This window comes from Ictidomys tridecemlineatus, chromosome 3, assembly GCF_052094955.1.
Source record: "Ictidomys tridecemlineatus isolate mIctTri1 chromosome 3, mIctTri1.hap1, whole genome shotgun sequence".
NCBI lineage: Eukaryota > Metazoa > Chordata > Mammalia > Rodentia > Sciuridae > Ictidomys > Ictidomys tridecemlineatus.
Window position 1 is genome coordinate 157,423,737 of NC_135479.1, and position 12,513 is coordinate 157,436,249.

The 12,513-nt window shown below is 38.1% G+C and overlaps 1 protein-coding gene and 1 long non-coding RNA gene across 11 annotated transcripts in view; one reads left to right on the forward strand and one right to left on the reverse strand.

The window, feature by feature from the left end:
• Positions 1–12,513, forward strand: part of Morc1 (MORC family CW-type zinc finger 1) — a 148,249-nt gene that overhangs the window by 99,247 nt on the left and 36,489 nt on the right. Inside the window, exons 19-20 of one of the 2 annotated variants that reach the window (XM_078044264.1) lie at positions 1,734–1,973; positions 7,707–7,811. In XM_078044264.1, coding sequence (XP_077900390.1) covers positions 1,734–1,973; positions 7,707–7,811 — 345 coding nt within the window. The remainder of the gene's footprint in view (positions 1–1,733; positions 1,974–7,706; positions 7,812–12,513) is intronic. The other variant, XM_078044265.1, reaches the window with a different exon arrangement.
• The window catches only part of LOC144376417 (uncharacterized), a 43,370-nt gene that overhangs the window by 7,608 nt on the left and 23,249 nt on the right, over positions 1–12,513 (reverse strand). The window lies entirely within an intron of this gene.

A 12,513-nucleotide genomic window follows, 5' to 3' on the forward strand; every position in this document is an offset into this window, starting at 1 on the left:
ATGGTTTATGAGATTCAGAGAGTGAAGCACTTAGATTTAATGCCATTGTTTGTTTTTTTTAAAGAGTGATATCTGTTTATTAGGGGAAACTTACAAAATAAAACATAAACAAAATTTAAGTCACCAATAATTTTACTGCCTGACATGATGACCATTTTAAATATTTTAATGCATTTCTTTTCAAGAATGTGTGTGTATGTGTGCATGCGGGGGTGGGGGGGGAGAGAGAGAGAGAGAGAGAGAGAGAGAGAGAGAGAGAGAGAGAGAGAGAGAGAGAGAGAGAGAGACGGGGGTGGTAGGAGGAGGAGAAAGAGATTCAGTCCATGGATGTACATTTGTTTAGAAATTTGTTGTATATATTGTATGTACAATTCCTGCGTTCTTTCTTGTATTTGCTAAATGTCATATAGTATCATATTTCTCAAATGTCTATTATCTAAAATTTAAAATTCAGAGAACATTTTGAACCTCAGAGCTTCTTTAAGAAAAAACATTTATAAAGTCTTAGAGCCTCTTAGTTTTATCAGCCACACACACACACAAATATACAAAAAACTCTTTGCAATTTTAATTATTAATATTTCTAAATAGGCAGGTGATGAGATTGAGAAGCCCCAGCCAACCTTTAAATAGATAGATAGATAGATGCGAATATTTATGTCTTTGGTTTCTTCACTATTCAAGTTAAAAATTGGAAACTTGTTGCGGAGTGTCTTTTTTTTTTCCGTTTTCTTTATTTGCTTCTTCTGCTTCTGTATCAAGGAGTCAGGAACTGATAGAGTGTTTTAATACAAACTCACAATACAATTCCTTTTATAGGAATTTTCTTAAAATCACTACATAGCTAAATTGCACAACCAGGCTCAGAATCTACTGACTTTACTTATACTAAATTATCATCATAGACTGAGAGTTAGATCAGGAACAGGATTTTCCTGAAGTGGAGAACAGGAAAAATCATTTGCCAGTGACTGGCCATGAGAAATAAGTTCCTAATGTGTTGGCAAAATATTAATAAAAAACCTACATTAATAATATAACTTCATGCCTTAAGATTTTACCTAAATATAAAGAAAGTAGTATATACAGCTGTAATGCGACTTTACCAAGTGTGGGTGGTTTATATGAAGGAAAACGAGAGCTGAACACTTACTTGAGCCCTCCCACTGTTGAGGAGAGGGTGCACTGAGCAGTAGTGGGTCATGACACACTTAGAAACTCTACAGTGTCCCTCGTGCTTCACTCTTTAGTCTTCTACTCGTTACTTTGGGCTTCTTATAGGAGAGAACCAACCCTCAGGAGCAGGCACATATAGACTAGTTCTCTCAGCAAGTGTGTCCTCCATTGGTTGAAGCCACAGCCAGAAGGTACAAGAAGCAGGTTGTGAGATGGAATAGGGATGGGGACCATCTTGCACGCACCAGGCAGCCAACAGCAAGTAAATCTTTGCGGGAGAAAGTCAGAATGTAGTACGCCCTCCATCTGAGGTCTTCTGCAGCCTCCGAATCGGACCTCTTGGCTCAGCCCTGCTCTGCAACTATTTCTGAGTCAAATTCCTAATGAGTCATTACAGCAGTGTACACCTGCTAAAGTTGACTGAGCCTTTGATTTTTAAATGCTTTGTTAGCCACAAGCAATATCACCTACTGTAATATTAGGGAAATGGCAATTGATTATGAAGAAGCTGGCTACCAAAAAAAAAAAAAAAAAAACCATGCTTTTTGTTCTTCAAGGAAAATACCAAGACTCAGAAAATCAGACCTTCAGGTGTTGATTTGAAGCATGAATCTCTTTCACCCATTGAGCTTTCAGTCGGACAAAGAAGCCAAAAAAGAAACACAGAACAAACAGACTGTGATGTGGAGTATGTTTCGGATTATAAAACTATGAAAAGGTCTGTGCCAAAGAAGATGAAACCCCTACTGCAGAGACATACGGTGCCAGAAAACATCCAACTAGCTGAGCGATCTCAGGTGTTTTTTTTTCTTTTTTTCTTATTCATAAAATGGATAACAATTCACTTGTTCTGGAAATAGCATTAGCTAAAGGTTTTTGCTTCATTTTCACATTTTTTTTTTTTTAACGCACTCTAATTATAGGATGTACATTGCAATCTGCGATTTCTGGACAGGGTCCCAATTTCTTTTTTTTTTTTTTTTCCCTCCTGTATTCTCTGTTTTGGGAGAAAAGTCAGGTTGTTAATATCAGCACAATGTCTGGAGAACTCAGCCAAGTGGAGGCCCCCAAAGAATGCCTGGGTAGGCAAAGGATTGTAGATCTCTATTTAAGAAAGAAATATTCATATAGAACAAACCTTAAGTTTTAGGATTTTGCATTCAAAACATTATAGAAAAAATGCTTAGCTAAAACATATAGGTTAAAAAAAAGAAATAAAACATATAGGTTGTTAATCCTGTAGTCTAGGTTCTAGGAAATGCAGTATTACCAGGTACAATAGCATGGGCCTATAATCCCAGCAACTTGAAGAATTTAGGAAGGAGGATTACGGGTTTGAGGCCAACCTGGGCAACCCAGAGAGACTCTGTATCAAAAACTTTTTAAAGAGCTGGAATGTAGCTCTGTGGTTGAATGCCCCTGGGTTCAATCTGAAAGGAAGGAAGGTAGGAAGGAAGGGAGGGAGGGAGGGAGGAAGGGAGGGAGGGAAGGAAGAGAGGAAAGGAGGGAGGGGGAAGGGAGGGAGGGAGAGAGGGTTATAAGGTCAATTTACAACTGTGTTGCTACTGATTTTAACAATTGTACCTCCCCAGAATTCCTCTGTTTTTACATGAGCTTGTTTCTTTTAGAATAATCACAATACATTCATTCTTACAATGTTACTATTATTTAATTCACTTTTGAGAATTTCCCCTAAGAGTCTGCTTATAATAATAATAATGCCTACAATCAAATAGGCATTTACCCTGTGATCTTTCAGTGCTGAAAGATTATAAACATTATTTTACTAATTTTCATTTTGTATCTTTCATAAGCCAAAATTTATTGTCTAGGTTATCTACCTTGTTTATCAATTTTGGCTTCTGATGCCTTTTAACTGTTTCCAGAATTTAAATTCACCCATAAAGGGTGGCTATGGGCCACCAGGGCAGATACATGAATTGCCATAGGTTCTCACAAATTGCCGTAGGCTCTCTGAAAACAGTGTAGATTTATCTGATAAGAAAATATCTACTGAGCTTCTGCCCTGGGTAGACACAGCATTAGGCATGGTGGGAGACAAGATATTTTGGGCATGGTTCTTTCAAAAGGAATTATTTTTGAACAATAGTTACTTTAATATCTCACACATTCCTTTGTACTGTCTTTTGGCAAATAGTGTGCAGACTCTTTTTGAAAATCTTTAGTGAAAATCTTTACCCCCTGAAGAAGTCTTTTCTTATTCTCTTTTTGAGTAGCTCATCCTCTTAAAATATTTGAAATCCATTTCCCTGTAATTTGGAATTTTTGGTCCTTCATCTTTCTTGAAACTATAGGAGCCAAGCTGAACTTGTTTATCTGTAGAATTTTATTTTTTCTGTGACTCTGAATTATCTGTCATATTTGAATATGTGGGTTCATACAGTCAGTAGGTATTTATTTACTCAGTCCTTGCTGTGTTCAAAGTACTACATGTTTATAATAGAAAAGGTGGTTTAATCGTATCTCCTTTAACCTTGAATTCCAGAAAAACTCATTAGCTGTGTATTTAAAGATCTTGGTATTTGGGAGCTTATTTTGTACACATATTGTATGTTTTAAAAACACATAATAGATTGAGAAGTAGAGAGTTTGCCCAAGTATTAAAACAACACACTTTGGACTTTAGATAGAGAGATTAACTTAGTCTAGATGTATGTATACACATACACATATGTAAAACTACACAAAGTAAATACATTTCCACGGTGTATATACATGTATATTTATATACATATTTTGTGTACCTTTATGTATTTATTTATACACACATGTGATCTTATTATGTTCTACTCAGTGTATCACCTTGGAAGAGGGTTCAACTGTAAACAAAGCCACATATAGTTCTGACCCTCATCAAACACAGTCTGATGATAAAGACAAATAATTCCGTAATTATTTGAATTACAAATGTAAATTGCAACTGTGGCAGCAGAATCCCGCACCCTCCCCTCTCCTGCCTCCCCCAGGATAAAGTCCCAGCCTGGCCTCAAACTGCTGGGCTCAAGTGATCCTCTTACCTCAGGTAGCTGGGACTAGAGGCATGTGCCACCATACCTATTTGTGGCAGTTTTTAGGACACCATAGCACACGTGCTAATAATGGGGGATTCAACTGTATCTGACAGGAGAGTGATAGCTTCCCAGAAAAAAAAAAAATTGATTCCTAAGATTTTAGGATTGAATTCCAATTAAATTGGTATCAAAAGAGGAAGAACATTTCCAAACAATGCAAACAGCATTTGTTAAAGAGGGACACCATGATGAATACCAAGTGTTAAGATAGGCAGTGGCAGGACAGAGAGATGGAAAGGGGCTGTGGTAGGAGATGTTTAGGGAATAACTGAAACCATACAAGTCCTGTGGGCCTTGAGAAAGAGGATTTGCATGGATTCCCATAGCAGTGGGAGACCAGGGGGGAGCTTCATGCAGGGGAGTGGTTTTTTGACCATATTTTCCTTCAGAAAAGTTTGCTTTGGCTTAGTTAGGAAGGAAGGTTATTAGAGAGCAGAGGTGTTGAGAAAAGCACTCACATGCCATGCAGTCTTTTGACCCCTGCTTGGCCACCTAATAATAGACCTTAAGCCTGGGGCACTTCCTTACCAAGAGATAAAGAGCCCACACAGTGTGCTTTAGTCTTATCTCCTTGTGTGGGAACATCCTTCTCTGTTGCAAGCCCAATGTATGCTCTGTGTTTAAGTGTTTGTTTCACAAGATCGACCCCACTGCTATATTTATCTTTCTTGGGGAGGAGAAGGGGCTACTGCAGCAAGAAAGGAATTTGTGTAGGCAATTTCCCTGCCTTGGCTACCAGGGTTCCTACTGGCACAGGGAAATGATGCCCACTACTGAAGCTAATTTTGTTCTCTCCTTTCTCCGTAAGTAAGACATTTTTTTTTCCATCCAGAACTTGACTGCATTGTTTCCTTTGGAAATTCCAAAATGGAAAGTATTTACAGTACTCGCAAGAGATTGACAACCAGTGCATGGTATTCTGCTTAAAATTTATGCTTAATAAGAGTCATTAGGGCAGAGCAGCTAGGAGGCCTTAATAGAGAAATAACAGTAGCCCAGCCTAGGATGATGGTTGTTATGCTTTGTATTTGAAATGTCCCCCGAAAAGCTCGTGGGTGAGACAATGCAAGAAGGTATAGAGGACAAGTGACTGGATTATAAGAGCCTTAATCCAATTGGTGAATTAATACCCTGATGGGGATTAACCGAGTGGTAACCAAAGGCAGGTAGGTTGTGACTAGAAGAGGTGGTCCCTGGTTGGTGTGCCCTTGATGTATATAAATTTGTGTCTGGTGAGTCTCTCTCTGCTTCCTGATCATTATGTGAGCTCCTTCCCTCTATCAATTTCTTCCACCATGATGTCCTGCCTCATTTGGGGCTCTGAGGAATGGAGCCAGCTGTCTATGGACTGAGACCTCTGAAACTATGAGCCCTCAGATGAACTTTTCCTCCTCTACAATTGTTCTGATCGGATCTTTTAGTCACAGCCCTGAAAGAGCTGACTAAAACAATGGCGGTGGGTGTGGTTACACTGCCCCCCATCTTGGTGATACATTGGGTATAGAAGGTGAAGCAGAGGAATACGGCAGAAACGATCACAGATTTTTTTTTTTTTTTAGCTCTTTGACCTGCTTGGGTAGTAATTACATCCATCAAAATAGGGATCCTTGAAGGCTTGTAGCTGGGAGCATGAATTCAGCTTACATAGTTTGAGACATCACGTATTTGAATTTGGATGTCAGAGCTGAGGTTTTATTAGAAGGCCTGAACTTATAAGGTACTCAGATACACAAGTATCTGCGTGTGAGCAGGGTTGAAGGGGAAGAAGAAAGAAGGACTAGTCAGAAACTTGGGGACTGGGGGACAGTTGTGCACAGATGGTTTTGGGGAAATCACCTGAGCAGTAAAGGAATTAGGAATTTGTTATATCATTGAAGCCAAGAGGGGAAAATAGTTCAAGGAGAGGCGGTCCAATGGGCTTACTCCTTTAGAGAACCAACTCAGCTGGCCAAAGACCTAAAAAGGGTTGTTTGGCTTAATGACTTAGAAGCAATAAGAATGATTTCAGGAAAAAAATTGTTGTTGATTAGAAACCAGATTAGAGAGCATTGATTAGTAAATGGGAGATGAAGAAACCATTTGCATATCAATTCTTGGAAAGGTAAGCTGACATCACTTCAGAAGACCGTCTATACTTATGAAAATCAAGCAGTGAGGTGGACAAATAAGGAGGCCATGAAATTCTTTATAAGTACTTACGCTAATTTTATCAGGTTAAACTGCAATTGAAGCAATTTTGGATTACTTGAGGATTACTTGCTCATCTCCTGTCCAATAAACACACTAGGTATTTCCCCTAACAGACAGAGGAGGTGCAGGAAATGAAACTTGATTCCTGTATGAGTCTAAGCAGCATGGCATTAGGAAGACATATGTGCTCCAAGTCAATCTTGCCAAGTGCTTCAAAAGTTTGATAAAAATGATTCTGGAATTAGTTAATATTTTGGCTTTTATGTATTACAGTTCAGGTCTATTAAGAGGAGTCATTCATGTGCATGGGCAAAAATGTAACAAGGAATCCTGCAATTATGTATAATTATAATGCACCAGTAAAAATACAGAAAAAAAGACAAGTCATTAATTAGCTTATTGTTCTTCCTGGAGGATTGTTTTTATCACACCCTTGCTTTTCTCAGAAGGTTCCACTTTATTTATCTGAAATGACTTTCTCCCTATTTCATGAAAATAGAACTTTCAATAAAAATAATATGCTTATTGTTCCCTATATCTGCACCTTGTAATTCCTCTGAATTTTTCCCCAAGGCTGTTTGTAAGTTCCCTTCACTCAACAAACATATTAATCATTTTCTCTGAACCAGGTGCTGAAGACTCAGATATTAATCAGACACATCCCCCCACCCCACCCCAAGAAGCCGAGAGTCAACCTCTAGCCATTCTAATTAAGGGAGACCTTTTCCTGCATCATAAGTTTCCAACCTTTTCAAGTATGAAAATACTTTTTCAGTGTCACAAAATGACTACAGACATTCCACGTGATAGTAACCATTGATTAATAGCTATCTAGTCAGAGAAAGCTATCGTAGATACTTTTAAATAAATGCTTAGCTCATTTGTCTTAGCAACATCTACCCAAGTTTGAAAAACAATGTACATCCACACAAGATGTTATTCAGTGTATGATGGTAATTCATGCAGGCCTTGGCAAAATACTGTAGCAACTTTGATTCACTTTTGAACTCTGTGGTCTGTGTGACTCATATTTACCTGATTTGCCTTGTGACATTCTTTTTTTATTGTGTATTGTTAGTGAACTTTACATGTGTTTTTCTAAATTATAGACATTTTAAGTACAAAGATCAGAAATCGAGTCTCTGTTGTATATCCGAGGGATGTCATGAATCATGAGTGAAGGTGGCTTAATGGGTGTCGTTGCTTGATCCTAATCTTTGTACTTTTTCTGTCAATACTTTGCAATAGGCCTCTTCCAGGGAAATGAAAAGGAAACAGAGTCTCAACCTCACACAGGAATGTAAGGTGTTGAGTGAAATTCAAACCAGCGACAGTGATCCAGATATAATCCTGGTGAGATAAAATTTAGTGACTAAATGACACCTTGAAATTTTTTTTACATTCATAAAGATGAGCAGGATCATTAGTGCCTCAAAGTCACCAAAACCTTTAGTTGAATGACCTAATTTTTAGATGAAGAAGTAAAACTCAGAAGAGTTGTTTGTCACTTTCCCGAGGCTGTGTATCTAATCGAGATAACTGGAACTTAGGCCTCCTGACCCCCTTGTCCCTGACCTCCTTTCTTTTCAATTATCATAGTGAGATAGGTTTTTAAAAATTTGTTCTTTTTAGTCACACATGACAGTAGAAACTATTTTGACATATTTATACAACCACGGAGTATATTCTATTCTAACTGGGGTCTCAGTTTTGTGGATGTACACAATGTTGATTCACTGTGGTATATTCATATATATCCGTAGGAAAGTTATGTCAGATTCATTCCACTGTCTTTACTATTCCTGTTTCCCCTCTCTTCCTTTCATTCCCCTTTTTCTAGTAGTCCAATTAACTTCTATTCCCCTCACCTTGTTATGGATTAGCATCCACATAAGGGAACATTCAATCTTTGGTTTTGGAGGCTTGGTTTATTTCACTTAGCTTGAGTATCTCTGGATCCATTCATTTACTGGCAAATGTCATAAAGTCATTCTTCTTTATGGCTGAGTAGTATTCCATTGTGTATATACCACATTTCTTTATACCACAATTTCTTTATCCATATTTCTGTTGAAGGACACCTAGGTTGGTTCTATTACTTAGCTATTGTGAATTGAGCTGCTGTGAACATTAATGTGGTTCTGTCACTGTAGTATGCTGATTTTAATTCCTTTGGCTACATACTGAGGAGTGATATAACTGGGTCATATGGTGGTTCTAATCCTAGTTTTTTGAGGAATCTCCATACTGCTTTCCAGAGTGATTGCACCAATTTACAGTCCCATCAGTAATCTATGTGTACCCTTTCCCCCACATCCTTACCAACATTTATTGTTATTTGCATTGGATATTGATAATTGCCCTTCTGATTGGAGTGAGGTAAAATATCAGTGCAGTTTTAATTTGCATTTCTCTAATTGCTAGACATGCAGATGGTCAACAAATGTATGAAAAATGTTAAACATCTCTAGCAATTAGAGTTTTAATATACATTTGAATTATAAAATTATATAGATGTATATAACTTGAAGGTTATCTCAAAACTTCATACCCTCAAATCCAAACCATACCTTTCTGTAATTCCAGCAAGTATAATTCTAAATTGATTTAAATTAGACCACTACCAAAAGTCCTGATGAGAGAAGTCCATTCAAGAAACATGGGCATGCTTTCCATTTGCTCCTCTAAAGAGTGTGTCCAGATTCTACCCTGATGGTTGATATCAAAGAGCCACATGTCCTGCCTAGTGTAGAGGTGCTGTGGCTTCACTGAGCCGAGGGTGTATAGGGAAAATCCATTCAAGGGCTGACCATATGAGAAGCACTCCACGTGAAGCATGTGTAAGGTATTGTCTGTTGTTACATAGTACCATATGTGTGATGATAAAAACACTAACATGTCTTTACACATTAGAATTTAATGCCAGGAAAGATCTATTTGGTATATTATTTTGTTGGAGCATAAATTTTATTGCTGTATCTTTCTCTTTACCTCAATTGCTAAGAAGCTTACAGCTAAACTTTAACCTAGTGAAAATAGCTACAGTAGCCTAGATGGTTGCTATTTTTGACATAAGTCAAGAGTATTTATGAAAGAGCCTGACATCATTGTGCATGTCTTCAGGTAAGGTACCTCAAGATACTATTTAGAATTATGGATTAGGTTTCACTTACACTTGAGCCAATTAGGAACATATTATTGAACATATTATTTCTTCTGACTAGCCTAATTTCACCAACATCATTGTCACAGGGTACATGATATGACTCTCATGAACATCTTAGTTTTAGAATTTTCCATTGTAGAAAATTATAGACAGCTCTGTTAACTCCCCGTGTTCCCATTCTCCAGGTTCCAACAGTGTTAGGCCCATATTAGTCTCATTTATCCATATTCCCTCCCTGTCCCCATTGCTCCCAAGCACTACATCATGTCATCTGAAAATTGTGATTGTCTTAAGAAGCCACTGGAAGGGATTTTGGAAAGGACTAGAAGTGATATTAACAATAAGAAAAACTATACACAGGATGGTTAGAAAGTAAACACCAAGTATTGCAAAAGGAAAAGAGTCAAGTCTTAATCAGAGGCTAGAGAAGAGGACAACACTGCCACTAGTATTGTAAAAAAGGCCACCGCTTTGAAACAAAGATGTAGTGATACCTGTGAACATTACCAGTCATCCCTTGCATTACAGAATGTTTCAAGTCTCTGAGTATTTTTCATGTTGCCATTACTTTGTCATCCTCTAACCTTTGCACAGAGATTTCAGCAAGTGCTTTTTCATGAATGAGCTGTGACATGTATATTAAAAATATTGTTGTCTTTTTATGTAGCATTTCTGAAGTTCTTAGGTTACTTGTGGGTATGTGTGTGGTATATGATTTATTTATGTCTCTGTGATCTTAGCAGGAAGTCTTGCTTTCAAAATCATGACATCTAATTAATTTGGATAAACATGCATTATCCAGATGTGCATTGATTTCTCTGTAGGTAGAATAATTCAACTAGGAAATAATTACTTTGGAAAACTTATCTGTCTATTAATGGGGGCTATGTCCATTGTCTTATTGAGGGGTCTTCCTCCTGCCCAGAGGATGTAAGCCACCCTAAAACTTAAAGTCTCAGATAATTAGTGAAGAACAAAACACAAATAGAAATGTATTTACAAAAGTGAAGCTCTTGATAAATGTAGTCCACGTGGGTGCTGGAACTAGACAAAGGAAAGGTGGCTCAAAGGTTTATTTAAAGGGGTGCATCAAAGTCAGGGATAAGGTTTCAAGGGTGGAGTCTCACTTTGTGATGTCTTATAGTCAGCAGGTTGATTGAAATCTTGGCAGGTCACACCCATCTCAGCTGCTGTGTGGGATTTTGGGCAGAGCTTGAGCAGGAAGTTCACCTGCATCAGGTGGGCAATCCCTGTGGGGCGGGGGGAGGATGCTACAGGAAGTTCCCAATGCCAGATTTATTTTTTTCCCAATGCCAGATTTATCCCCTCACTAAGCTATGATGAGCAACAGAGTCCACACCCAACCCATGGATGGCTTGTGACAGTTTATACTTTCTTAAACTCAGAAATTTAAAGAGAAAGAGAGAGAGAGAGAAAGTCCTTGGAGTGCATGGAGGGGTGTTCTACTTGCTGCCTGTTAAATTTGAAGAAGGAAGGCACTCAGTGCTAACAGGAGGTTGCCACTTAGGAAGAAAAGTTATCTATAGCACAGAAGACACTCCTCCTACCCTCCAAAGCAATATTTATTATTTTGGTGAATTTACTGGGTTGGAATCCATGTTTTTATTTTTAGGTTTAATAGCCTCAGAAATAAGATGTATTCAGCATACCAAAGAAAGTCCAATTCACAGGGATGATTTTGCATTATCCCAACTCATGATGTATGATAGCATAATGACAGTTTAGCCATTTAAAAGATAAATACAGCCTTCATTCAACTGGGCAGCACATATTGATTTAAGCTATACATTCTTTCCTTTATGCCAACCTTCATGGGCTGCCCAGTTACTCTCTGATGGTATTTGAATACTTAAAAGGCTTCCATCTAAAATAGCCTGTTATGTACCTTTCCAAAAGGGATGAGAGTGATGATGTTACCAAAGCAACTGTAGCCAACAGGGCACTGTCTCAGGGCGCCCTTTTCCCACACCTGCCTGTGCCCCAGTATTGGTCTCACCTTGTCTGGAGAATAACTCCATTCGGATTGATTGGCACAGTTTTTCCTTTATCATGCACTCAATAGTGTCTATAAGTCTGCCCTTTGAAAGATTTTTTTTCCTTTTTTCTTTTTTTTTTTTTTGGTACCAGAGATTGAACTCAGGGGTGCTTGACCACTGAGCCATATCACCTGCCCTATTTTGTATTTTATTTAGAGACAGGGTCTCACTGAGTTGCTAAGTGCCTTACTTTTTTGCTGATGCTGGCTTTGAATTTGCAATACTCCTGTCTCAGCCTCCTGAGCCTCTGGCTGCATCTGGCTGAAAGGTGATTTTGTTGTTGTTGTTGTTTGTTTTTTTCATGTCAGGGTACCTGATTTCCCTCTCTTCCAAGTTCTGAGCAACACCTCACTCTGGCTCTTACACCAACAGTTTATGATTTCAACTGAAATGATAGTCTTGATTACTTTTCAAATTTATATTTAATTTTACCATTGCTGATTATTTCAGCCGAATGATCACTCCTCCAAAATCACCTCCCTGCTATGGCTCAGTGTTATAACAGTCTGATATTATTTCTTCCTCCTCCTCTTCTACCCAATTCTTGATTGAATGATTTTTCTTATGACTTTAACACCAAGGCCTGTGGTCTATTAGAACTATTTTTAAGAACTGTATTCTTCTTTTGTTGCTTCTCTACCCCAAGGGATTATCCTTGTTTTCTGATTATGTTTAATGTCTAGCTCCCTGTTGTCCACCGTGCTTCACATTTAACACATTCTCAAATGAGTCATGAGCTGCTGAGCTCATTTGTTCTATCTTCAGTTGCTTCTGGTCATATAGATTCTTGGTGTCACTTCCTTGGCATTTCTCCTTTTTTATATTAATTTAT